Consider the following 26,901-nt stretch of genomic DNA (forward strand, 5'->3'; position numbering starts at 1 on the left):
ATTGTAATTATGCTAACATGACTATTAATTTTTAATAATAGCTGTATCTAAATAATAAAAGTACTCATTTAGATACAAATACATCACATCACATGCAATGGATCGACTCTACATCAATCGAATACGAACATTTACACATTAGTCTTCCAATACCAAAAAGGAGGACATGTAGGAGGACACTTTTCGAGGGAGAACGAAATTTACAAAAGAAGGACTATCCCTCCCTAAAGGAGGACAATTGGTCACCTTAGTTATTGAGAAAAACTGAGTAAAAAATACACAGAATTTCTATGTGCTATTTTGTATGATTGCATATTAATTTCTTTTTATAATTTAGAAACCAAATTTAATGGGAACACACTGAAGAGTACATAGGTTTCAGGTGAACATCTCTATAGCATTTGAACTGTTGATTACATTGTGTGCCCCTCACCCAAAGTCAAATCATTTCCTGTCATTATGTATTTGTCCCTCTGATTGCATATGAACCCACAATTATAAAATTTAAATCATTTTTTAGGCAGAGGCCACAGAGCCATCCTCAGCGCCTGGGCCAACTTTGCTCCAATGGAGCCTTGGCTGCAGGAGGGAAACAGAGAGACAGAGAGGAAGGAGAGGGGGAGGGGTAGAGAAGTAGATGGGTGCTTCTCCTGTGTGCCCTGGCTGGGAATCGAACCCGGGACTCCTGCACGCCAGGCCGACGCTCTACCACTGAGCGAACTGGCCAGGGCTTTATTAGTTTTAAACCTGTCCAAATCTAGTTACTTTCACACCAGCTCCTGACCTTAAAAAAAAAAAAAAAATCTTTTCTTTTTTTTTTTTTTCATTTTTCTGAAGCTGGAAACAGGGAGAGACAGTCAGGAGAGACAGTCAGACAGACTCCCGCATGTGCCCGACCGGGATCCACCCGGCACGCCCACCAGGGGCGACGCTCTGCCCACCAGGGGGCGACGCTCTGCCCATCCTGGGCGTCGCCATGTTGCGACCAGAGCCACTCTAGCGCCTGGGGCAGAGGCCAAGGAGCCATCCCCAGCGCCCGGGTCCTCCACACGCTAGGCCAACGCTCTACCGCTGAGCCAACCGGCCAGGGCCTAAAACTCTTTTCTTTGGGCTTCTCTGACATCACCACCCTGTGTGAATTGAGGTAAGTGACCCAAGTAACTAAAAAGAGGGAAACAAAGTTATAATAAAATAGGACATGCTAATGGCCTAGGAGGCAAAGGAGAGGAGATTGCTACTTTCTGAGAGGGGAGTTGGGAGATAGGCAGAAAGGGCCACACTGGGCATTAAAACAAAGTGACCCTAATTTTCACCCTCTTTGTTTTACTATGCTTCAAGGGCCAGCTGGTTGTCAAGAAAAAGCTGGAGGCCCTGGCCGGTTGGCTCAGTGGTAGAGCGTCGGCCTGGCGTGCAGAAGTCCCGGGTTCGATTCCCGGCCAGGGCACACAGGAGAGGCGCCCATCTGCTTCTCCACCCCTCCCCCTCTCCTTCCTCTCTGTCTCTCTCTTCCCCTCCTGCAGCCGAGGCTCCATTGGAGCAAAGATGGCCCGGGCGCTGGGGATGGCTCCTTGGCCTCTGCCCCAGGCGCTAGAGTGGCTCTGGTCGCAACAGAGCGACCCCCGGGAAGGGCAGAGCATCGCCCCCTGGTGGGAGTGCCGGCTGGATCCCGGTGGGGCGCATGCGGGAGTCTGACTGTCTCTCCCCGTTTCCAGCTTCGGAAAAATACAAAAAAAGAAAAAGAAAAAGCTGGAGAGTAACGGCTCTGTAACAGGCGGCTGGGTCCAGCCGGGGGGCTACGAGAAGCCCGGGCTCTACTGGCGGTGCGGACCGGGCCGGTGTGCAGGTGGATGAGGAGCTTCAGTCGCCGGCGGAACCACTGAGCTGGGCCGCGGCTGCAGCCGGGCGAGGACTACTGGGAGCCGACGAGGACGCGCGTGAGTAGCGGCGCTTCCGGCCCCGGGCCGCGGCGCGAGAAGCTTCTTGAAATACCCCCGTACGGTGCGTGAAGTCCAGGCTGCATCCTGCGCTGATCTCCGAGAATCTCGAGGTCCGCGCGAGATACCTGGAAACAGGCGGTGTGTCCTTGGTGTCCTTCATCCACTGCCCGGCCCCTTGACTGGCGGCGCAGAAAAATGGGTGGGGGTTTGGGCGCACGGGAAATTCAGATTAAACAGATTTCTCTGCAGATCCAGTTCCGTTAAACCCTGAGAGCCCATCCTTTTTAAAAAATGAAGAAATTAAGGCTTAAAGAACTAGAGAGTCGCCTGCAACAAGTTGATGGATTCGAAAAGCCCAAGCTACTTCTAGAACAGTATCCCACCAGGCCGCACATTGCAGGTAGGGCTGCTGGTGACCTCGGCTTTGCTTCGCAGGTTGGTTAGCCCCACTCCCTAATGAAATGAGAACAGTTGTCTGGATACAAAGAGCATCTAGAGGAAATCTGAAAGATTACATATCACGTTACAGAGGACTTCCTTGACACCGCAGCTAGACACCCTCTACACAGACACACATTGTCAGTTTGCTGTTTGGTTTTTGCTGTCAGACATCTTTTTAATGTGTTTCTCTCGTTACACTATAAACTCCTTAAGGGCAAAGAATTTTTTGGTTTTGTTCACACAATTCCCAGTGCCTGAATAGTTTCTGGTACTAATTAGGAGCTCAGTAAATGTTTGCTAAGTACGAATCAATTTCCTATTGCAACGAATTGTCAGCACAGAGATTTCTATGCTATATTCTGCACTAGAAATGAATTATAGAGTTGCTGGCTGAAGGACTGAGTTTAACAAATCCAAAAGAGGTACTATATAATATGAGAATACATTTCAGTTTTTAAAAATGATCTGATAATCAGTATTGCTTGATAAGAGACTGATCCTAGTAATACAGGGGAAAAATTCATATTTAATAAACGCATTATAAAGTCACTGGGGAGTTTTAGGAAAGATAATTTGTTGGCTACACCTGCAAGAAGGAAACTAGTCTACCTCCAACATAGTTGTTTGGTTTTTTGTTTGTTTGTTTGTTTGTTTGTTTTAAGGTTTATTTTACCGAGTTTAGAGAGAGAAAGGAACATCAATCTATTCCTGTATGTGCCCTGACCAGGAATCGAGTCTGGACGATGCTCCAAACAACCGCGTTATCCAGCCAGGGCAACATAGTTCTGTTTCTAAGCTGCCAATGAAAATCAAGGGAATTACATGCATACCTGTACTCAACTCCAACATATTGTAATAATTTCCAACCAAAAATTGGCACAAAACTGTGTCTGGGTTAAGACCAGTTTACTCAATTTAGATAATGCTTTCTTTTTTTCTTTTTTTTTTTTCTTTTTTTTTTTTTCTGAAGCTGGAAACGGGGAGAGACAGTCAGACAGACTCCTGCATGTGCCCGACCGGGATCCACCCGGCACGCCCGCCAGGGGCGACACTCTGCTCCTCCGGGGCGTTGCTCTGCCGAGACCAGAGTCACTCTAAAGCCTGGGGCAGAGGCCAAGGAGCCATCCCCAGCGCCCGGGCCATCTTTGCTCCAATGGAGCCTTGGCTGCGGGAGGGGAAGAGAGAGACAGAGAGGAAGGAGGGGGGGCGGGGGTGGAGAAGCAAATGGGCACTTCTCCTATGTGCCCTGGCCGGGAATGAACACGGGTCCCCCACACGCCAGGCCGATGCTCTACCGCTGAGCCAACCGGCCAGGGCCGATAATGCTTTCTTTAATATCATCTGATTACAGGGTATCTAAGTGGAATCCAGTTAAAAACACACACACACACACAACAGTTTCACACTGAGTGTGTAACATGCAAATGTGTTTGTTCTTTACCAGTCTCAAAGTCACTGACACCTGGAGCAATAATCAGGACAGTGCAGTCAGCCTGAGATGTCCTGTATTGGTGTTTTTGATAAAACCTCTGGATCCTGGGGCATCAATGATGGCCAGTAATTCTTGCAGGGTCAGATATCCGTAGGCAGGTATCAGTGGTCTTACTCATGGGTAAACTTCATTATATCCAAGGCCTTTGTGTTTTTGAAATATCCCTTTCCTATCTTAGCAGCTTCTGCTCTACTCCTCAGTAGTTCTCGTTAGGTCTTAGAAGATTATAAATATATATGTCTGTAGATCATAAACATGTGTCTGAATATGTGACTCTTAAAAGCTATATTGTGGATGTAGGTCTTTTCCTTTCCCGTTCTACCTTAAGTTTATGGTACCTATGTTCTGGTGACAAATTTGTTGCAAAATAAGTTCTGTGCCATTTTAATGTTAATGCTGTGGTTCCCAGAATTACAGATTTCACAAATCAGTAAAATTTCAAAGTAATTTTGGACACTGATACAAGGTTGCCAAGTTTATTGACAAGGAAAGATTTTTAAAACCTATTTACTCTTCCCATCCTTTCATAAAAATATTTCAACATCAAAGAAAACTGAAACGTGTGCATGGCAATGTTTGAACAGGCTGAGGAAAAATAAAACATTTTGACCTTATTTTTCTCATTTTACCTCAGTTTTGTCATTCTTGGCATTCACCAGAGACTAGTTTTGGGGAACCACTGGTATGTGTTTTGTTTTTTGTGGAGCCTTGTATTACCAAGTTATTATGCCTTATGTTTTTTAATTACCTGGAATACCATTTGGGGAAGGACTAGATAATGAAAGACAAATTGTTTTAAAGAGTCATTAGTATAAATTGGATTTTGGTCATCCACTTGCTTACTAATTTTCTAATATTTTTTAATCTTTTAGCATGTATGCTCTATACAATTCATAACACATATGATGACATTGAAAATAAAGTGGTTGCAGATCTAGGATGTGGTTGTGGAGTACTCAGCATTGGGACTGCAATATTAGGAGCAGGGTAGGTGATCTAGTATATACTGTTTGGTATGGGGCGGCTTTAATAAGCATAAGTAGGATCAACTGATTATACTTTTGGGACTCTATAGTATGAGATGATGGGAGCAAGAATCTGATGAATATATTTTGAATGAGCAGAACTAAAAAACAAATCAGTAACAGCAGCAGGCAACCTCCCTTGTCTACAACCTGAGTTTCCAACCCCTGCCAGGTGGGAAAGTGATGCTGATGAAATGGAACACTCATTCTTACTTTGCCAGTTGGGTTAAAGGTGTATATGGGGCATAATGCGGTGTGTACATGGTATTATACTGAGTTGTACACTTGAAACCTGTATGGTTTGGCACACCATGTCAACACAATAAATTAAAAATTAAAAAGAGAAATGTATATGGTTTTGATTGTATTATTGTTTTATATGGTTTTGATTGTATTATTGTTTTGACTTAGAAACTGTAAGTAGTCACTTTTTGTGTGTTTTGTATTTATAGGTTGTGCATTGGATTTGACATAGATGAAGATGCATTGGAAATATTTAATAGAAATGTGGAAGAGTTTGAGTTAACAAATGTTGACTTAGTTCAATGTGATGTGTGCTCATTATCTAACAGAATGTCCAAGTCATTTGATACAGTAATTATGAATCCTCCCTTTGGGACCAAAAACAATAAAGGTCGGTAACAAGAATCAGGTGTACTGGTTTTAAAAACCATTTGCTCATTGATTATTTGGGTTAAGTGATTTTATCACTCTTCATGAAATAAACGAATCTCTTACCAGTATAGTTACTAAAATTTCAATTAGTTTAATGCATGGCTAGGGAATTGAAATTTTCAGTCTTTGTTTTCAGATTTGTACTAAATGAAAAAAAAAATTATTCATTTATTTATACTCCATCTGGTTTCAAGAATGATTTACCTAATCCTTATGAATGATTATGAATCCTATAAAGGACTTTATATCTTTAGAACTTCTTTTTAATGCCTTAATACACCCAAGAGTTTCATCATGTGTCCATCAGTAACAGTGACTCACTGGCTTTTTATGTTGTGTACGCTGTGGGCAAGGAGGATAGGAAGTCAGTAAGAAAAAGACATGCATAGTTTTAAAAGTTGTACGTGTACCCACCCTACCTGATTCTGATTACTGCTGTCCCCTTTTCCCCCTCTCTGAAAGCTGTTATTTTGGAATATACTAAAAATTTTACTTTATCCTTATTCAGATAGGAGTATAATTCTGGTTTTATAAGATCTTTAGATGTTTTATTAAATTATTTGTACCCTCTCTTTTTGTAGAAAGAATTTGAAGTGGCTATTTTGGTATTTATTAATACCTGGTATTCATTTAATCTTTTACCATTTAGTCTATTTTGATAATAGGTATATAATGTAAATTGGAGCTTTTTCTACTCTTCACAGGGACAGATATGGCATTTCTGAAGACTGCTTTGGAAATGGCAAGAACAGCAGTATATTCTTTACACAAATCCTCAACTAGAGAAGTAAGTTTGTCAAGATATTCTGTGTCATTTGTTTTTAAATTCATGACAGTGTTTTGAGGATTTGCTATGAAACTTATTTACTGATAAATAAATCTAAATACCAGAGTATTTATTTTTCCTGATCCTTTTTAACATCTACCACTTAAAAACTGAATTTTCCCTTTAACTAGCTAGCATGTGATTAGCTTTCTTCTAGTCAATATAACTTTTTTTCTTTTTAGTCAAAAGATTTATTCAGGCAGGAACTATTACCAGGAAAGAGACTATAATTCAGGAGTAGAGAAGTATGATATAACTAGGGTTAAAATATGTCCTGTTTGCCTAAATCCTAATTGATGCATGGAGTCCCAGTGGCCCTGTGTGGCCTGGTAGACATACAGAAGGCAGTAAGGCCTGGTTTCCAGCAACACTGAGCCTGAATTCATACCCCACTTCTCCCATTTTTCTTTTTGCCAGCATATAACACATGGGAGTGTATAAGATGTATCATAGAAAATTGGGGGTGGGGTGGTACATTTTTTTTGTGTGTCAATATAACTGATCAAAAACATAGATGATAGAGTGAGACTGCCTAGATTCAGATCCCAACTCTGCTGCTTCTCATCTGTATCTTGGCCAAGGAACTTGAGAGATCATTTTCATCACTTCTACAGCACTCACATATACTCTTGAAGTATAAGGAACTAAGAGTACCTTATACTTTGAGGGTTGTTGTGAAGATTAGATAATACTTACAAAGCACTTAGTGTCTGGAATATATAAGTGCTACTAGCTATTATTACTTTAAATCATAAATGTATTAAGAGATTTTAAAGTAATTTTGTAGGAAAAGTATTTGTGTAAATACAGTGTATTGTAATCCAGTTGGAAACAGAGTTCTGGATATGTGGTAATATAATAATCCTTGAAAAATATAAGTTACATAGCTAAAAAATACATATTGCTAACAATAAGTGGTAGTGCATGTAGGTAGGCAGCAGAACACAACATACTCTGCTAGTAAATAAGTCTCCATTTGATGTGTGAAAGCAAACACGAGTAATTATGGAATCTAAAGGCTTGTGTTGAGATCCCCAGCCATCCTCAGGTTTGATGATTCTCAAGGAAGTCTTACAAGACTCAGCATGTAGTCATACTCATGGCTGTGACTTAGTACAGCTCAAGGGTACAGAGCCAAAATCAGCAAAGGGAAAAGGTGCATACATCAAAGTCCGGGAAACCATGTGCAAGCTTCCAGAGTTCTAGTGAAGTCACACAGAATGCACTTAATTTTCTCAGCAGCGAATTTTTGTGACAGGCATGTAAAATGCTGTCAAATCAGGGAAGCTTATTAGAGACTTAGTGCCCAAGATTTTTATTGGGACTGATCAGGTAGACCCTCCTGCCTGACACCCAAATTCCAGCCTCCCAATAGCAAAACAGGTATTCAGCATACAGTTTAAGCACAGTGAGTGTTATCAACTAAGGAATGGGGAATGGAAACACTCCCAAAATTTAAGTTCTCATACTCCAGCCAAGTGCCAACCTTATTATATGTAGGCCTTTCTAAGGATAGTCAGGCCTGCTATGAACTCTTTTCTGCACAACTTGAAATCCATAAATTTTACCTTACTCATATACAGTTCATGCAGACCATGTAAAATATGCCAGTAAAAACTGCAACTAAGCAGCAAAGTCTATAATTATTTGAATGAATTCCTGTAGCTACATTACCAAGGAATTCCCATCTTTGCTGTTTGGTATTGCCATGTTCCACCACTAAGAGGCACCATATGTATTTTTATATATATGGTGCATATGTATTTCCAATTGCACAGTAACTAATTTATAAAATTAACCTGGTATAGCCTGTTCTGTGGTGGCGCAGTAGATAAAGTGTTGATCTGGAACGTGGAGGTCATGGGTTCAAACCCTGGGCCTGCCCAGTCAAGTTATGTTTGAGAAGCAACTATGAGTGATGCTTCCCACTCCTCCCCCTGCTTTCCTCTCTCTCTCTCTCCTCTCTAAAATCAGTAAGTAAAATCTTTTAAAATAAATAAAATTAATCTGGTGTATTTTATGCATATATAAAGGAAGTATGATAAGGAATAAACTAATACTAAGTCCTTGTTAAGCTTGTAATTGTGATAGTTTTAATTCTATATAATCAGTACATTGTCACTGAAGCATACCCCACTGTCATTGAAACATATCCTATACCTCTAAACTATATACCCTTGTCTTTTAAAAGTGCTTGGCCCTCTATTCATATTGTATACAGTAATTTTTTTTATATTTTTAGAAATAGGTAAAATATAAGTATCCTGGCATATGCTAATAAGCTGTGCCATATCTTTCTTCATTTAGGCATTGTGAGAATTTAGTTCTTGGCTCAGTTAAAGCAAAGTAGGTCAGCCAGGCACCGTTCTTTCGATGTTTATCCTAAACATACCGCATTTATTTTTTGACATCTCTGCGAGAACCAACCACATTCCATTGTATAATGTGACATCCCAAAACTTTAACCTTAGGGCTCAGCTAGCAAAGAAATGTCATCATAATTTATTTCTTACAAATTTATCAAAGATCCTAAGAGTTCATTAAGTTCCAGTATTATTTGCATTAAAGGCTATATTCTTATACAGAAATTCTAGATCTCAAAATGGGAAAATATACCTAACACTGGGATTATTTATTAAATTCAAGAAAAAACTGCAAGTATAAACATATTGTCAGTATTGTTTATAATGGCAATATTTGAACCTAAAATTCAGGGAAAGTTTTTTATCAACTAGCTTGATGCCATTTAAGTATGAACAATGACTGCCACATGAACAAAATGCTTGTAATACCAAATATTGGTATCTTTAGTTTCTAGTATTTCTAGAAAATAATGCATATAGTTTACTTAGGGGATTATGGGCAACTTTTTATCCATTTCTATTCATGTTGAAGTGTTGTATATATTATGTTTAAAAGTTCAAAAAGCAGGCCCTGGCTGGTTGGCTCAGCGGTGGAGCGTCAGCCCAGTGTGCAGGAGTCCCAGGTTCAATTCCCGTCAGGGCACACAAGAGAAGCACCCATCTGCTTCTTCACCTTTCCCCCTTTTTCTATCTCTCTCTTCCCCTCCCGCAGCCAAGGCTCCACTGGAGCCAAGTTGGCCCAGGCACTGAGGACAGCTCCATGGCCTCCACCTAAGGCACTAGAATGGCTCCAGCTGCAAGGGAGCATCGCTCCCTGGAGGGCATGCCAGGTGGATCCCGATCCCGCGCATGCGAGAGTGGAGTCTGACTGCCTCCCTGCTTCTAACTTCGGGGGGGGGAGTTCATAAAGCAGTTTTTGTAACAAATTAAAAAAAACTTTATGAAGTGGTTCAAGAATGTAAGACCTATAAATAGTTAACATTCAGTATTTACTGTGTGCCAGGACAGTTCAGAGCACTTTGCATATTCCACAACAATCTGATGAGATACCATTATTATCCTCATTTAACAGATGAGGAAACTGAGACACAGAAAGAATGAGTAACTCAGGGTAAGTAGCATAGTGGTAGTTCAGATTCAGGCTGTCTGGCTTCAGAGACCGTATTCTTAACTGCTATACCATACTGCCACCCATGTACATAGACCTCTGTTGAATGGTTTCCAGGATAGTTGTATATATTGATAAAATAATTCTGCAGAGATCATGAGTACATTGTGCACTTTGATGTACTTCTGAAATAATAAATAGCTTTATGACTTGGATTTAATTATGTAATTTGGCTCAAATGGTTAAATATATTAAAATGGCTTCCTTTTTTATTTTCTAAATCTATCCATTCAGTTTAATAAAATTTAAGGGTCTAAATTCTAAAGAAATTTTAGCCTGACCAGGTGGTGGTGCAGTGGATAGATCATCGGACTGGGATGCGGAGTACCCAGGTTCGAGACCCCGAGGTTGCCAGCTTGAGTGCGGGCCCATCTGGTTTGAGCAAGGCTCACCACTTGGACCCAAGGTCGCTGGCTCGAGCAAGGGGTTACTTGGTCTGCTGAAGGCCTGCAGTCAAGGCACATATGAGAAAGCAATCAATGAACAACTAAGGTGTCGCAACGAAAAACTGATGATTGATGCTTCTCATCTCTTTCAGTTCCTGTCTGTCTGTCCCTATCTATCCCTCTCTCTGACTCTGTCTCTGTAAAAAATAAAAATTCTAAAGAAATTTTAAAAGCTTAAAAACTTAATGCCAAGTATTAGTAAAAAACAATTTAAAAATATTTATAAATCAGTTCACATTAACATGTTATTATGTTCAGCATATTCAAAAGAAAGCTGCAGAATGGAAAATCAAGATAGACATCATTGCAGGTAAGACAATTTTTAAACTTCTCATAAGATAAATCTCAACTAATTAAAAAAGCCAAAATGCATAAGCCAAACCAGAATTTTTATAAAGGTGCTGAGAAGGTACTGTAAGTCATGTTTAGTGTGGCAAAACGGGCATGGATGGTAATGGGTAGCAAATGGAGTAAAAGCACAGTATCAGTGTTTGCCTACGGCTGTCCCGATTTATGTATGCACTTTATTCAGATTTCCAGTAGTACCCAAGTATTTGGTCACTCCAGGCTCAAAGAGAATCCTATCTAGCTTTTCAGTGGAAAACCTTAGGTCTGATGTTGGTCAGACCTCAGTTTGAAATCCATTCATGAAAAACCCTACCAGATTATGCCTGAATTACCTTTCTATTTCAATTTCCTAATTGCCCCTGAAGTCAAATAACATGAAGCTTTTTTTTTTTTAAGTGGGGGATACAATATAGTCATCCACACTGAGTAAATCATGCTTGATACATTTTTATTAGTAAATTGGATAATACAAACATCAAAACGAGGAAAGCATAGAACTAGAAGCTAACTGTAATCCAAATAATTTTGAAAAGCCTGAAATAATAGTACAATAAGGGGAAATGTTTACATATAATCTATGAATTAGCACTACGGTGTTAACCATACAACTAGATCTATTACTTGGTTCTTCATGATTAGTAATATGTAAAAGTATTGTCATTCCTTATGTAGTGTAAGGTATTAGAATATGCAGCATGGAGCACTTGAGAACAGTTCCAGTAGTATACCAAACCAGAGCCTTGCTACTCCACATGTGGTCCTTACATCATCATTGACATCCCTTGCTAGCTTGTTGGACTTGCAGAATTTCAGGCTCCCCCCAGACCTACTGAATTATAACTTGCACCTCAACATTTGATTTGAAAATAATTGCACATTAAAATTTGAGAGCTGTGACCTAGAGACAGAATTTGTTGCAAAATATGAAGGGATAGGTAGACCCATTGCCACCCCTCTAAAATGGATCGGTAAGTTTGGATAACTTAACTTATTCTTTAGAAAGAAATATGAAAAAATTGGGTTTCCATTTGAGAGCTTAGTGGGAAAATGATTAGCTACTTACTACCATTACTAAAATCCAGACAAAATTTAGTTATGAGATTGCTAGCTATTGATTAGGAAATTAAAAATAGGATGGTACTATAATTTTCATAGGCTATATCATATTTCCCCATGTATAAGGCACACTCTTTGCCGAAAAATTTGGGGCCTAAAAACTGGGTGTGTCTGATACAATGGTTGTAGATTTTACTTGCATTTCCTGCTTTTTCACATGGACGAGTTGTATGAATTTTATGATAAAACTTGAGTTCGATAACTTTATGTAATACTTTTTTTCTTCAAATTTCGGGCCCCAAAATTAAGGTGCATCTTATACATGGTGAAACACAGTACTGTTTTGTCTATTTCTTATCCTTCTAAACTCTTCCCCATAACCTCAAAATTTTGGTACAAATGACCAAAATAGCAGAAATGCCAAATTCAATCTGCCATAGCTAAACTTGGGGATATATCAAGGGAGTCCTTGGATACCAAGGTAATGTGACAGGTCTAAACTTTTCAATTGACCAGCATTTAGTGCTTTAATTCATGGGAACTTTTTTTTAAGTCAAGGGTGGTAAATGCTTGGAAATGTAATTTTTATCCTTAGGTGGCTTTTTTTGTTTTTTATAGAGCTGAGATATGACCTGCCAGCATCATATAAATTTCATAAAAAGAAATCAGTAAGTCTCTTGAACTTTACAATATAATTATTTCTAATGTTATCAAGTAGCCCAGTAAATACAGAAAGCCAGCCTGGGAGACAGATCATGAATCCTATAATCAACAGCCAATACTCTGGTTTAAGATAAATTTGTTCTCAAATACTTTGGGCAGAAAAAGAAAAAAAAACTTAAGTTTTTGCTCTTTTTATATAGTATGCATTTTATTAGTTTGTACTAATACATTCTCATATTACAAAGGCAATTTAGTACAAGAATCTTTCTTTTGAATCTGAAATAACAGAACTGTACATTAAAAAAAATCCTCATTTGGATAACAAAAAGACAAGCTAAACAAATAGTTTCCTTTGTTACAGGTGGACATTGACGTGGACCTAATCCGGTTTTCTTTTTAAAAGCCTCTAAAGACAAAAGCAGTTGAAAACCTAATTAAATTTAATAAAAAATTTGTTTACTAAAACTACTGGTCTCCAGCACCATTTTCTGTTTTCTGCTGTTTTGATGCAGGTTCTTCTTTGTCTGTTTCTTCTCTTGCTCTTTTTACTGGTCCTATACAATAACAATTAATTTTTGTTAAGTTCACTGTAAGGATTACTCTATTTTTAATATTGAGCATAATTAACAATGACAAAAGGCTTTTCCTTTAGCACAGACCTGCTCTCTACACTTAGCTTTCAAACATCCTTGTAAAACAGCATGATAAACTGGGGTAAATCACAACCCAAGAATGTCATACAGCAATTGAAAACCACATCACTGTTCTCTCCCACAAATAATTTCTCATGAAAGTACCAAAGGACTTAGAAAAACTTACCAGATGCACCATTTTCATCACGTTCATCATCACTATCAAACTTAGTTTTCTTGCCCTGAAACTGTACTTTTCCTTTAGTGGACCCAGTCTGGGCAGCTTTATTTCCCTTTCCTTTTCCTTTAAATCTGCGACCTGAAGGGACAATTGAGAAATGTTTTAAATCTCTTGCCACTGTCTTTGAACACCTATTACAATATTTACTCAAGCAAATAAGTTTAAGTAACCAAAATGTCAGAGAAAAATCAGAACTTATGACCTTTTGACTTCCATTTGTTTAGGGATTCTTGCTGATCTTCTATGATTTTTTTCAATGCTTCTTTTTCCACATCTCCCTCTAGTACTTCCCATGTCACCTCTTTGTTTCTTAATTGTAGGTTACCATTATTTGCATCTTTGGCTTTATCCAGTGCTTCCTTAGCTTTTTCTTTAAATAGAATTATTCCCTACACCAAAGACAAAAAGCCACACCTTTAAATTGTTGGTCCCAGTTAATTCCATCAAAGTAATTTTCTCTCGCCTGAAAAATTGTCCATGCCTTTATCAGTTTCAATGAATTTTAGTGAACATCAAGGAAGGAAGTTACTACAAAACTTGCAGTCACTAATTCAAGTTATTCAAAGCATAACATAAAACATCAGATATCACATGGAGTTACAGCAACAACAAAATGAGCAAGTAAATGATTAAATAGAAACCATTTTCACAAACACATCAGTAAAATTACTGCTTTCTCTCTACTATATTTCATCTAAAAGATAAATTTCTATGGATTTTTCTTTTTTTTTTCTTGTATTTTTTCTGAAGTTGGAAACAGGGAGGCAGTCAGACTCCCGCATGCGCCCAACCGGGATCCACCCGGCATGCCCACCAGGGGGCGATGCTCCGCCCATCTGGGGCATTGCTCTGTTGCGACCAGAGCCATTCTAGCGCCTGAGGCAGAGGCCTTGGAGCCATCCTCAGTGCCCCGGCCAACTTTGCTCCAGTGGAGCCTTGGCTACGGGAGGGGAAGAGAAAGACAGAAAGGAAGGAGAGGGGGAGGGATGGAGAAGCAGATGGGCGCTTCTCCTGTGTGCCCTGGCCGGGAATCTAACTCGAGACTCCTGCACGCCAGGCCAAGGCTCTACCACTCTATGGATTTTTCAACATTGGCAAAAAGTATATGAACGTTTCCATACCTCTTTTGCTCCTCTGACGAAGTCTATCCATTTTATTTCACCGTGATTTGAGAAAAGGATATGCAAGTCTTCTCTACAGGTCTGATCATCTAGGTCCCCCGAAAATTTTAGCAAGCAACCAATCTTTTCTTCTAGAGATTTCTATAAAAATACACAAGGCAATAAAATAAAACTTTATTAAAAGCAAGCACAAATCAAATGGCCTACACCACTTGAAACGAAAAGGTTAGGAACTGAAGTACTATTTAAAGTAGTTTTTAACAGTTGGTACATTTTCTTTTGTCATTCTTTGATTTACATTGACTCAGACTTAACTAATTTCTCCTACAAGTTATGATGAATTAGCTATACATTTTAGTTATATAAATATGGTTATTAGATTATCTCTACATAAACAACAATTTTAGGAAATAGTATTTATTTAGCATAATGAAAACTACAGACTTTTGCTTATATATTTTCTGTGAAAAGTCCTCAGACCTTAATTTTTAGATACCAGTAATATATACTTACCATTTCAGCATCTTCTGCTAACTTTTGCTTTTCTTCTTGCTCTCTACAAATAAAAAAATGTAATTAGTAGTTAGAATGTTTCCATTTACTATATAAGAATATTAAATCCTGATAAAGTTAACCCTGATCACTGAACTAAATAACCAAAACCAGTCCTCAGGATTTCTGACTGTCCAATGCTGAAGTGCAACACAGCGTGGCCATGGATTACCACAGTAGCTAGACCTCAGTGTTGCACAAGCAAAAGGCCCATTCATTGCTCCTCATTTCAGATCTCATCAGCACCATTTTCCAGAACCACTATATACTTTCGTCAAAGAAATAATTAAAATGTTCTAATAACTTTATTTACTTACTGTTTAGCTCGTAATTTGGCTTCCACTTTATTTTGCTTTCTTTCTTCATTTTTTTTGGCAAAGTAATCTTCCCTAAAGGACATAAAATATAAAGGCTGAATTAATAAGAACAGAGATTTCAAATTATGAATGATTAAGACATGGCATAAGGAATGTTACATTTCCTATTAACATAATTACCTAAAAATTTAAAAAGATGTCAAGGAAGTTACTCATATCTTTTTTTTTTAAATAGCAGCTTTTCTAAGAAGTAATTCACATGCCATAAAACTCACCATTTTAAAGTGTATAATTCAGTGTTTTTTTAAATTCAGTGCTTTTTAATATATATATTGAGATTGTACAGCTATCACTATTTGATTTCATAACATTTTCATGACCCCCAAAAGAAGCGCATATCCACGAACAATCTCATACTGGTTTTTATCATTCATGTATTTTTTTTTTTTAAAGTAGACTTAAGTTATGCAAAATATTTCAATGTTTCAGAGTTTTCAATAGTGTTCATTTCACAAAAGGAGAAAATTCTAAAATTCCTGAGATCCAAAAATTAATAATTATAAAGTCATGTTATAAAATATAAATACTTTTAAGCCTGGTGGCGCAATGAACAGAGTATCAACCTGGGATGCTGAGGACCCAGGTTTGAAACCACGAGGTCGCTAGCTTGATTGCAGACTCATCGGCTTGAGCGCAGTTCGCCAGCTCGAGCATGAAATCATAGACATGACCCCATGGTTGGGGGCCTGAGCCCAATGGTCCCTGGCTTGAGCAAGGGGTCACTAGCTCTGCTGGAGCCCACCAGTCAAGACACATATGAGAAAGCAATCAATGAACAACTAAAGCGCCACAACTACAAGTTGATGCTTCCTCTCCTTTCCTGTCTGTTTCTGTCCCTCTCTCTCACTAAAAACAGTAACTTTTGAGGATTTAACACTGATTATGATTCATCACAGTCCACCAACCAGTTTTAGTGCATAGCGTATTTGCAATACTTTGTATTGCCAAAGTAGGAAGATGTCTAACTTTATCATGAAATGCTCTGGTTTGTCCTAGTTTTTAGACACACATATTAAAGAATGTAATCCAAATCTCTATTATATAATCCTTTGTACTATATAAAAATATAAGCATACATGGTCTATAAGAAATAACAGATAAAAATTGTATAGTGATTTATTCTCTAACGCTAAAAACCCACATTTTAGTATCCAGCCTGATTATAAGTTTTAGATGCCAACTAAGTACTAAAACTTAACCTGCTTTGTTAATTGCTAACAAAGAAAAAACACTAATAAAACACTTCTATATATTCTCAAAGGACTAACAGTTTCCACTAAGGAAATCTCAGCATTTCTCAAAGTATGCCTACAGATACCAAAACTACTGGCCTTATAGAGGATGCTATTCCATACTCCTAAACCAATGTGTCAATTCCACACAACTAAGTAGCCAGAAAAACATCAGCAAAAATACTTACTTAAAAAGTATTAGCAGATCTGTGTCTTTGTACTTTTGTCCAGGAGTCTCCACAAACTTTTTAGCAGATTCAATGTTATCAAACACAACAAATATTGATCCCTTTTAAAAGAGGAAGATTATTTTTTTAGTTATGTCCCATATATTTTCAACTAAAAAAAAATCTGTTACATTATACAGCCATACCTTAAATGTTTTGTGCAATGTTCTTCTCATCTGAATATTTAGTACTTGACCTTTATCTTCTAACCATTCTTTTATGTCATCAAGGGTTGCATCAGTAGGGAAGCCTTTCTGTGAACAGCAAGAAATGTACAAATGACTTCTCAGGTAAACAATTAACCAGAAATTCTGAATCATTTTGTCTTGAAATGAAGCTAGGATACCCATCCATCCCTCCCTTCCAGATGTTTAACAGCTCTGGTTAAGAGCCATTGTTCTTCAGTGCAATAAAAGTGACTCTTTTATCTGGGATTTAATTCAGAATAATCCAGTTGGGGCAGGGATAAAATATGATGATTCACAAGTTAACAGCTCTTGAAGTTGGATAACGGTACACCATATATGCACTCTACTTTTGTATGTCTGAAGTTTCCTGGAATTAAAAAAACTACTTAAAAATTAATATGCTAAAGAAAATTGCTATCAAGTTCAGCTAATGATAAATAAAAACAGGTGATATGCACGGGGTGCTCATAATATGCTAAAGATTTTGTCCAATGGTATATGGGTTTTCCATTTCTCATAAATGTTCTAAAAGGTAAAAGTATTATCTACATTTATGAAGATAAGGCTTAAAGAGATTAAGGACATATTCTAAGTGGTGATGGACATATAGTAAGTAGTAAAGCTATGATTCCTGAGCCCTTATTCTTTCCAACTCTGCTATCTTTTTTTTCTAAATAAATGTAAGATATAATTAAATGCGTTAAAGGCCCACTTACTATATAAACAGATCTGTTTTTTACATCATTTTTATACTCATCAGTCACTTCAGGGAGGGGTTTGTTTGGCGATCTTCTGATTTTGGTTTTATCTTCACTTATTTCCATGAGTTCTGCCTTTGATTTGCTCAATGCTTCCACTATTACATTAATGTCTGTTGTAAGACGGTTTAACCTGACAAAAATGTATAAAAAGCATTGTAAGACTTAATATTGGCACTTGTTCACAGAAAATCTAAAGATGGTTTTTAAAAGGTTTTTACCTATTGAATTTTATCATTATTTCCAAAGGTACCCAGCCTTCATCCAGTTTGATTTGTTTCTTTAAAAATTTGTCTCGTGGTAAATTGAAGTCACCAAAGTAATACTGCAAGATAATTACAATATATTTCAGATCATTATATAACACTGACTCCAATCCCAGAGTTTTTTTATTATATTACATCACCAAGTTCTACTCTTTAAAAATACATGTCATAAGGATGCAATAAGTATGTCCTCAAAAATATAACTAAATACTTATAATAAAAATTTAACAAAAAGATAAAACTAAAAATTAATTAAATTAACAGATATGTCAACAAAAACATACCTAAGGATTTAGTAAATAAAAATATAGAAAAGTGAACAAAGGACATTTAAAAAAACGACAAACTAAAAATGTACTATAAACAAAAGTTCAACCTCATTACTCATTATTAATCAAAGAAGTGTAAATTAATGAAACAACATTTTTCACTGGACAAACTGACCAAAATTCTAAAAACAAGTATACCTACTATTGGCCTGAACACAGACAAATGGTCAGGCAGGTAAAGATGTAAAATGGCCCTAAGTATTGAAAATTTTTAAAAATGTGCATAACTCTTGAGCCAGTACTTCTCATTCCAGGAATTTTATCTTAAATCAGTAAACACATTTGTTAAGATTTATACATAAAGATATTCATGATGAAACTATTACAGCTAAAAATACTGGAAATAGCCTATATATCAAGCAGGGAATTGAGTATATTACATCCTATGTTTGATGGGGGAAAGGGAAGGAAATAAAAATTATGTTAGTGTGAGCACTGACCGAAGTATAAAAATGTATTCATTAGGCCGTTAACTTTGATTATCTCAGAAGGGAAGGATATGAGAGGTGGCAGGCTGTAGAAGAGACATCATTAACTTTTTCTATCTACATCTTTGTATCATTCTAACATTAAACAGGATAATTTGTAATTTGTCTTTACAATTATAAAGAAATTAGTACAAAAAGGGGAAAAATAGGAAAATTTAAATGGCAAAGAAGTACTACTCAAAAAAAAAAAAAGTTTTGGGAGTTGCCAAAAACACAGCAAATAATATTAAGTTCTTCAGTAAGAACATAGATTAAGAAATAATTTCCCACAGCAGCCACTACTGTACAGTTTCAACTTGTAAATACAAGACTTAAGTTCAAAAAAATGTTAAGAGGACTCTGAAAACAGATACTCTCTTAAAGGTTACAACAGCAGAGAACTATTTGGGCAGAAAGACAACTAAGACCTTCAAAAATATAGTGTTACTGCCTGACTAGGCGGTGGCGCAGTGGATAAAGCATCAGACTGGGACGTAGAGTACCCAGGTTCAAAACCCCAAGGTCACAGGCTTGAGCGCATGTTCACAGACATGACCCTATGGTCACTGGCTTGAGCAAGGGGTCACTCACTTTGCTGCAGCACCCCCCCCCCAAGGCACATATGAGAAAGCAATCAATGAACAACTAAGGAGACTAAGGAGTTGCAATGAAGAACTGATGCTTCTCATCTCTCTCCCTGCCTGCCCCTCTCTGTCGTGTGTGTGTGTGTGTGTGTGTGTGTGTGTGTGTGTATGTCTGAACATGGACGGCACTTTACAAAGAATTATGTTATCAAGTGCAAAAAATCCACTACATGTTTTACATTGTATTAACTAATGTAATCCTCACAACCACCTTATAAGGAAGGCACTACTACTATACTGCTCACTAATATTAGGGGATATTTTATAGCAGTATATTATCCTCACTTTATAAACAAGAAGACTAAAGGAAAAAAAGTTAAGTAACATTAATTAGTCTACCATATTCTCTTTTGAAATGTTTACAGTCTTTAGATTTTATAAACTGGCTCCACCAATATAAAACTGCATACAACTAATTCCAAGAATCAAAGCCAAACCAAATGTTGAATAGGTCAATACACATACTAATGTTAAATGTTCTTTCTGTATTTGTTTTGAGACATTTCCTTTCAAAGAGTTTATTTTCACAGTGGAATTGTACAAGGATCATACCTCAATTTGATGACAGATTTTGGCCTCCAGAGCAGCCATTTTTTCATCACCATTTTCGGCCATTGTGGCTATCTGTAAATTTTTCCAAATCGGCATTACTGTTACTTTTTAACATAAAACTCAAGACCAGGCCCTGGCCAGTTGCTCAGTGGATAGAATATCCGCCTGGCATATGGACATCCCGGGTTGCATTCCCAATCAAGGCACACAGGACCATCTGCTTCTCACCCCACCCTCTTCCCCTCCTGCAGCCAGTGGCTCCATTGATTGGTTCCAGCTCATAAGCCTCAGGCGCTAAAAATAACTCAGCATCAGCCCCAGATGAGGTTGCCCAGTGCGGAAGAGAGTCTGCCTCACTACCACCCCTGCTCTCACCTATTTAAAAACAAAACAAAACTCAAGATCATAAAAATAGTGTTTTAAAATTACTGATATCTCACTGTTTAAAAAATTTTAAAATAATAATAAACAATGAAGAGGCCCTGGCAGATTAGTTCAGTTGGTTAAGCTTATCCCAGAACACGAAGCTTGCAGGTTCAATCCCTGGTCAGGGCACATACAGTAAGCAGCCAATGAATGGCACAACTAAGTGGAACAACAAATGAATGCTTCCCCCCCCTTCCTCTGTCTCTCTACAATCAATTTAAAAAAAATCAAGAGCCCTAGCTGGGTAGTTCAGTTGGTTAGGGTCATCTGGATATGCCAAAGTTGCGGGTTTGATCCCCAGTCAGGGGACATAGAAGAATTAAACAAAATGAATGCATAAATAAGTGGAAAAACAAATCCATGTTTCTTTCTCAATAAGTAAAATTTTTAATCAAGAATTTTTAATTTCATAGGTTCAATTTCTCTACTCAATTCTCAAATTTCAGCAAAAGAAAATTTTGGGATAAGTGATGGAAAACTGAAAAGCAACCGATAATGCACACCCCTTTCAGTAAATCAATGTTTCATCTCTATAACAATGCAAATGATTACCTTCATTATGGATCTCAGTCCCCCGTTTGGTGTGGGTCAAATTTTTAAAATTAGTAGTCACAGCTGACTTACTAAAATCTTTTATCAGCAAATATTATCATAACTTTAAGGTAAAAAATATTCATATATAATAGCCTGGGTTTTCAGTTAGATACTGTTTACTAAGGAACACATGAAAATGACGATTTGAGAGCATAGGACACTAAAACAATGTTTAACTGAGAATACTATATGCCTACTCATTCACTAATATACTGGCTAACCAGTATCCTGATTAGCAACGCAGGAAAATATGAGGCTGCTAGGGACATAAAGCCAAATCTTAATTGCCTCTGGTGCTCTATCAAACCACCCAGTCATCCACACTGTACAAAAGTAAACAGGAACTCATCAAGGATATCTGCCATTAGTTTCCTCCAGTGATGAACTATCATTGGTGCACTTCTTGAAGGCTTCACTAATACACTGTAATTACTATGCAATAAACTGGATGCACATTGGAAGTTCCTGCAAGAGGGATTAACACGGTGTACATTCCACTACAGTTTACTTAATCTGATGCATTGGTTTGTCAACCACAATCTACATTCTTAAGTTATTACCATGACCCTAGGGCACCTTATAAAGGAAAGGGTGAGATGGAAGAGCTATTTAGTCCCCGAAAACTTCTTGGCCTACCCAATTTTGGAACTTCGTATCATCCTATTCTTCCCCCAAATGTACAACTAAATGTGAAATATTAGCCACACCTACACATTTCGTACAAAAGCTTTGATGTGAATGAATGAAGACCTTAAAAACCGAAAAGAGTGGCTCCAAGGGAACACCTACAGTCCTGATTCTCGGGCCTTCACTCTCTCCCACATGATCCAAGGAACGCTCCGAAGCTTGGCCGCGCTCACCTCCTCAGAAACTTACACAGGTGGCCCCACACGTCTGCCTTCAGAGACACTGTAAAACCGTGAGGGCAGAAAACTTTAAAGACGCAGTGGGACTGCGGGAAGCTTCTGTCCAAAGACCTCCGCCAGGGACCCCTACCAAAGCAAGCACTGGCTCGCTCGGGTCCCAGCCACGCGCACAGAACCCCAAACTCCAGCGTTCCTCCCAGGGGCCCTTCTTCCCTCCGTGCCCAGAGCGCCGCCTTCGGCCGCGGCCCACGCGGCTCACGACCTAACACGAGGAAGGAGAGAGGCTGACGCGCCTAGCCCGAGACAGCATAACGAAAACACCGCCGCGGCACCACGACCCTTTTGTACCTTCTTCTCATTAGTCCCCGGGAGTTGCTCACCTTTAAGATCCGGGTCCCGCGAAACCGGGCCACAAGACCCCTAAAAGCGACTGCAGCGCCTCTCCCTCCCAGCGCCCCAGCCGGCCTAACGCGCGTAAAGATGGGGACCGTCCCGGCAGCCCTTGCGCCCGGAGGGGCGTGGCGTCGGGAGCGCAGATGCCGGCGCCGGTTTATGAGCGTGAGTGCGCGCCAGCTACGGACTTCCACAGTGTAGTGTGTCCCACTCGCCAGTGCTACGGTGTCCGGCAGGATGATGGAGAATGTCAGAATAAATATGTATTTGTAATTGTTTTTTTTTTATTTTATTTTAATTTATTGTAAGTAGAGAGGAATGAGGAAAAGAGAAACATCGATTTGTTTTTCTCCCAGCCATCATCGAACCTCCCCTCCCTCCCCCCATTTTGGCCTACCCGGACTTGTGTATCCTGACATGCTTGGGCAGGGCTTAATTTTAAATGTTTTTGAACGTCATTTATATCTCCAGCCCTTCCTCAGGCTCTCCATTCATATGAAGTGTTTGGTTTTTACGTTTTTAGATTTTTTTTGTTTGTTTGTTTTAATTATCCATATATAGCTACACTACATCATATTGTAATCTCAAAAAAAAGACAAGTGAAAAAAAGTTTTAATATTTATTTTACTGATTTCAGAAGAGAGACAGAGACAGGAATATCAATTTGTTCCTGTCTTTGCCCTGACGGGAGATGAAACCTAAATCTCTGTGCTTCGGAAGGATGCTGTAACTTAGGAGAGATCCAGCAGGGCTATACTGAAATTTTTTAAATCAAAGATTCATGTTACCTTGGAGGTGAGAAAACAATAATATAATAAGTGTTTAAGAACTGGGGCTCTGGAATCAGACTGCGTGGTTTAAAAGACCGCTCACTGGTTAACAGACTAACCTTTGGCAAGTTCCTCAACTTTATTGCTCATGTGTAAAACAGGACCAATGAGACATATCATCTACTTTATTAAGTTGTGAGCATTAGATGTGATATATAATATGTACCTTGCTGGGACCTGTGCCTGGCACATAGTAAGAGGAGCAGCATATATTAAAACAAACATGATTTTTTTTTTTTCACCTTCTATCTAGTTTTCTTTGTGCCCCTCCCCCTCCCCCTTTTCCTCTCCCTTTCCCCCCTCTACCCATAACCACCACACTCTTATCAATGTCTCTTAGTCTCACTTTTATGTCCCACCTACGTATGGAATAATGCAGGTCCTGGTTTTTTCTGATTTACTTATTTCGCTTCGTATCATGTTATCAAGATCCCACCATTTTGCTGTAAATGATCCGATGTCATCATTTCTTATGGCTGAGTAGTATTCTATAGTGTATATGTGCCACATCTTCTTTATCTAGTCATCTATTGACGGGATTTTTTGTTGTTTCCATGTCCTGGCCACTGTGAACAATGCTGCAATAAACATGGGGCTGCATGTGTCTTTACGTATCAATGTTTCTGAGTTTTGGGGGTATATACCCAGTAGAGGGATTGCTGGGTCATAAGGTAGTTCTATTTTCAGTTTTTTGAGGAACCACCATACTTTCTTCCATAATGGTTGTACTACTTTACATTCCCACCAACAGTGTATGAGGGTTCCTTTTTCTCCACAGCCTCTCCAACATTTGCTATTACCTGTCTTGTTAATAATAGCTAATCTAACAGGTGTGAGGTGGTATCTCATTGCAGTTTTGATTTGCATTTCTCTAATAACTAAAGAAGATGAGCATCTTTTCATATATCTGTTGGCCAAGTGTATTTCTTCCTGGGAGAAGTGTCTGTTCATGTCCTCTTCCCATTTTTTTATTGGATTGTTTGTTTGTTGTTGAGTTTTATGAGTTCTTTGTATATTTTGGATATTAGGCCCTTATCTGGGCTGTTGTTTGAAAATATCATTTCCCATTGAGTTGGCTGTCTGTTTATTTTGTTATCAGTTTCTCTTGCTGAGCAAAAACTTCTTAGTCTGATGTAGTCCCATTCATTAATTTTTGCCTTTACTTCTCTTGCCTTTGGAGTCAAATTCATAAAATGCTCTTTAAAACCCAGGTCCATGATTTTAGTACCTATGTCTTCTTCTATGTACTTTATTGTTTCAGGTCTTATATTTAGGTCTTTGATCCACTTTGAGTTAATTTTAGTACAGGGGGACAAACTGTAGTCGTGTTTCATTCTTTTGCATGTGGCTTTCCAGTTTTCCCAGCACCATTTATTGAAGAGGCTTTCTTTTCTCCATTGTGTGTTGTTGGCCCCTTTATCAAAGATTATTTGACTATATATATGTGGTTTTATTTCTGGGCTTTCTATTCTGTTCCATTGGTCTGAGTGTCTATTTTTCTGCCAATACCATGCTGTTTTGATTGTCATGGCCCTATAATATAGTTTGAAGTCAGGTATTGTAATGCCCCCAGCTTCATTCTTTTTCTTTAGGATTGCTTTGGCTATTTGGGGTTTTTTATAGTTCCATTAAATCTGATGATTTTTTGTTCCATTTCTTTAAAAAATGTCATTGAAATTTTGATGGGAATTGCATTAAATTTGTATATTGCTTTGGGTAATATGGCAATCTTGATTATATTTATTCTTCCTAGCCAAGAACAAGGAATATTCTTCCATCTCATTATATCTTTTTCGATTTCCCTTAACAATGGTTTATAGTTTTCATTATATAAGTCCTTTAGATTCTTTGTTATGTTTATTCCTAAGTATTTTATTTTTTTTTGTTGCAATCGTGAAGGAGATTATTCTTTTGAGTTCGTTCTCAAATGTTTCATTGTTGGCATATAGAAAGGCTATTGACTTCTGTATGTTAATTTTGTATCCTGCGACCTTACTGTATTGGCTTATTGTTTCTAGTAGTCTTTTCGTGGATTCTTTGGGGTTTTCGATGTATAGGATCATATCATCTGCAAAAAGTGATACCTTTACTTCTTCTTTTCCAATATGGATGCCTTTTATTTCTTTGTCTTGTCTGATTGCTCTGGCTAGAACCTCTATCTAGTACCACATTAAATAAGAGTGGAGAGAGTGGACAACCCTGTCTTGTTCCTGATTTAAGGGGAAAAGCCTTCAGTTTTGTGCCATTTAATATGATGTTAGCTGATGGCTTATCATATATAGCCTTTATCATGTTGAGATATTTTCCTTCTATACCCATTTTGTTGAGAGTCTTAAACATAAAATTGTGTTGTATTTTATCAAAAGCCTTTTCTGCATTTATTGATAAGATCATGTGGTTTTTGTTCTTTGTTTTGTTGATATGGTGTATTACGTTAACCGTTTTATGTATGTTGAACCATCCTTGAGATTCTGGGATGAATCCCACGTGATCATGATGTATTATTTTTTTAATATGTTGTTGTATTCGATTTGCTAGTATTTTGCATTCTGCAGACACGTGTGGAATGCAGGCTGTTGACATTTTCGGAAACCTAAATGATCTCTAGAGCAGTTGCAAACCAGATACAAAGCTTCTGTTATTGGCCCTGGCCGGTTGGCTCAGCGGTAGAGCGTCGGCCTAGTGTGCGGAGGACCTGGGTTCGATTCCCGGCCAGGGCACACAGGAGAAGCGCCCATTTGCTTCTCCACCCCTCCGCCGCGCTTTCCTCTCTGACTCTCTCTTCCCCTCCCGCAGCCAAGGCTCCATTGGAGCAAAGATGGCCTGGGTGCTGGGGATGGCTCTGTGGCCTCTGCCTCAGGCGCTAGAGTGGCTCTGGTCGCAACATGGCGACGCCCAGGATGGGCAGAGCATCGCCCCCTGGTGGGCAGAGCGTCGCCCCATGGTGGGCGTGACGGGTGAATCCCAGTCGGGCGCATGCGGAAGTCTGTCTGACTGTCTCTCCCTGTTTCCAGCTTCAGAAAAATGAAAAAAAAAAAAAAAAGCTTCTGTTATTAAAACTGACACATCCAAAGCTGTTTCTTATGAAATCGTGTCCATAGAGAACTAGTGTAGGTTTCACCAATAAATAGCGCACGTGCATGCACACACACACACACACAAGCTATATTATGAAACTATAACAGGGCTGGTCAGATGGTCACTCGCTCCTGGCGTGTCTGAAACAGCTCTGACTCAGTATTTTAGCATCTGTATTCATTAGAAATATTGGTCTGTAGTTTTCTTTTTCTGTGCCATCCTTGCCTGGTTTTGTTATGAGGGTTATGTTGGCCTCATAAAATGTGTTTGGAAGTATTGCTTCTTCATCAATTTTTTTGAAGTCTTTCAGTAGAATAGGAACCAAGTCTTCTTTGAATGTTTGATAAAATTCGCTGGTATAGCCGTCTGGGCCTGGACTTTTATTTTGGGGGAGGTTTTTAATGGTTTTTTCTATTTCTTCTTTACTAATAGGTCTGTTTAGGCTTTCTGCTTCTTCTTGACTCAGTCTAGGAAGGTTGTATTGTTCTAGGAATTTATCCATTTCTTCTAGGTTGTTGAATTTAGTGGCATAAAGACAAACATGATTTTAGATAAGTAAAATGCCACCTAGTGCAGAAACCTATTGCCTCGGCCAGAGCCCTTTTCTATTAGTATGCTTTTTATAAAATTTTAGTCACCGTAAAGACTTTTTTTTTTGTGGTGAAGCACTTCTTTTTTTCACTTTGCT

The 26,901-nt window shown here is 38.5% G+C and overlaps 2 protein-coding genes across 7 annotated transcripts; one reads left to right on the top strand and one right to left on the bottom strand.

The window, feature by feature from the left end:
• Positions 1–1,704: 1,704 nt before the first annotated feature.
• METTL5 (methyltransferase 5, N6-adenosine) lies at positions 1,705–12,858 on the top strand. Of its 4 annotated transcripts, none has more exons than XM_066279485.1 (8): positions 1,705–1,934; positions 2,187–2,337; positions 4,743–4,857; positions 5,348–5,529; positions 6,275–6,357; positions 10,632–10,683; positions 12,396–12,445; positions 12,802–12,858. In XM_066279485.1, exons 2-8 carry the CDS (start codon positions 2,229–2,231, stop codon positions 12,838–12,840), a joined length of 630 nt encoding a protein of 209 aa, XP_066135582.1. In that variant the 5' UTR covers positions 1,705–1,934; positions 2,187–2,228; the 3' UTR covers positions 12,841–12,858. The 4 variants fall into 4 exon arrangements, with proteins under 4 accessions (XP_066135582.1, XP_066135579.1, XP_066135580.1 ...); XM_066279483.1 differs by lacking the exon at positions 1,705–1,934 and adding an exon at positions 1,946–2,075; XM_066279484.1 differs by lacking the exon at positions 1,705–1,934 and adding an exon at positions 1,976–1,998.
• Positions 11,153–22,407, bottom strand: SSB (small RNA binding exonuclease protection factor La). Of its 3 annotated transcripts, XM_066279479.1 has the most exons (13): positions 22,293–22,407; positions 21,836–21,955; positions 20,027–20,098; positions 17,990–18,093; positions 17,727–17,901; positions 16,969–17,076; positions 16,784–16,884; positions 15,304–15,375; positions 14,948–14,990; positions 14,435–14,575; positions 13,516–13,702; positions 13,260–13,391; positions 11,153–12,994 (listed from the first exon to the last, which is right to left on the bottom strand). In XM_066279479.1, the coding sequence occupies exons 3-13, from the start codon at positions 20,087–20,089 to the stop codon at positions 12,906–12,908; spliced, it is 1,215 nt and encodes a 404-aa protein (XP_066135576.1). In that variant the 5' UTR covers positions 20,090–20,098; positions 21,836–21,955; positions 22,293–22,407; the 3' UTR covers positions 11,153–12,905. The 3 variants fall into 3 exon arrangements, with proteins under 3 accessions (XP_066135576.1, XP_066135575.1, XP_066135577.1); XM_066279478.1 differs by lacking the exon at positions 21,836–21,955 and having other exon boundaries at positions 22,293–22,403; XM_066279480.1 differs by lacking the exon at positions 22,293–22,407 and having other exon boundaries at positions 21,907–21,924.
• Positions 22,408–26,901: the final 4,494 nt, after the last annotated feature.

Source organism: Saccopteryx bilineata, chromosome 5 (assembly GCF_036850765.1).
Source record: "Saccopteryx bilineata isolate mSacBil1 chromosome 5, mSacBil1_pri_phased_curated, whole genome shotgun sequence".
NCBI lineage: Eukaryota > Metazoa > Chordata > Mammalia > Chiroptera > Emballonuridae > Saccopteryx > Saccopteryx bilineata.

Coding starts and splice junctions, on each gene's coding strand:
- METTL5 (XM_066279485.1), top strand. CDS start 2,229: ATGAAGAAATTAAGGCTTAAAGAACTAGAGAGTCGCCTGCAACAAGTT. Junction 5,530..6,274: donor TGGGACCAAAAACAATAAAG/GTCGGTAACAAG, acceptor TACTCTTCACAG/GGACAGATATGGCATTTCTG. Junction 10,684..12,395: donor CAAGATAGACATCATTGCAG/GTAAGACAATTT, acceptor TGTTTTTTATAG/AGCTGAGATATGACCTGCCA.
- SSB (XM_066279479.1), bottom strand. CDS start 20,089: ATGGCCGAAAATGGTGATGAAAAAATGGCTGCTCTGGAGGCCAAAATC. Junction 14,991..15,303: donor GCCAAATTACGAGCTAAACA/GTAAGTAAATAA, acceptor TTTTATTTGTAG/AGAGCAAGAAGAAAAGCAAA. Junction 13,703..14,434: donor TCGTCAGAGGAGCAAAAGAG/GTATGGAAACGT, acceptor TCTTTGGTGTAG/GGAATAATTCTATTTAAAGA.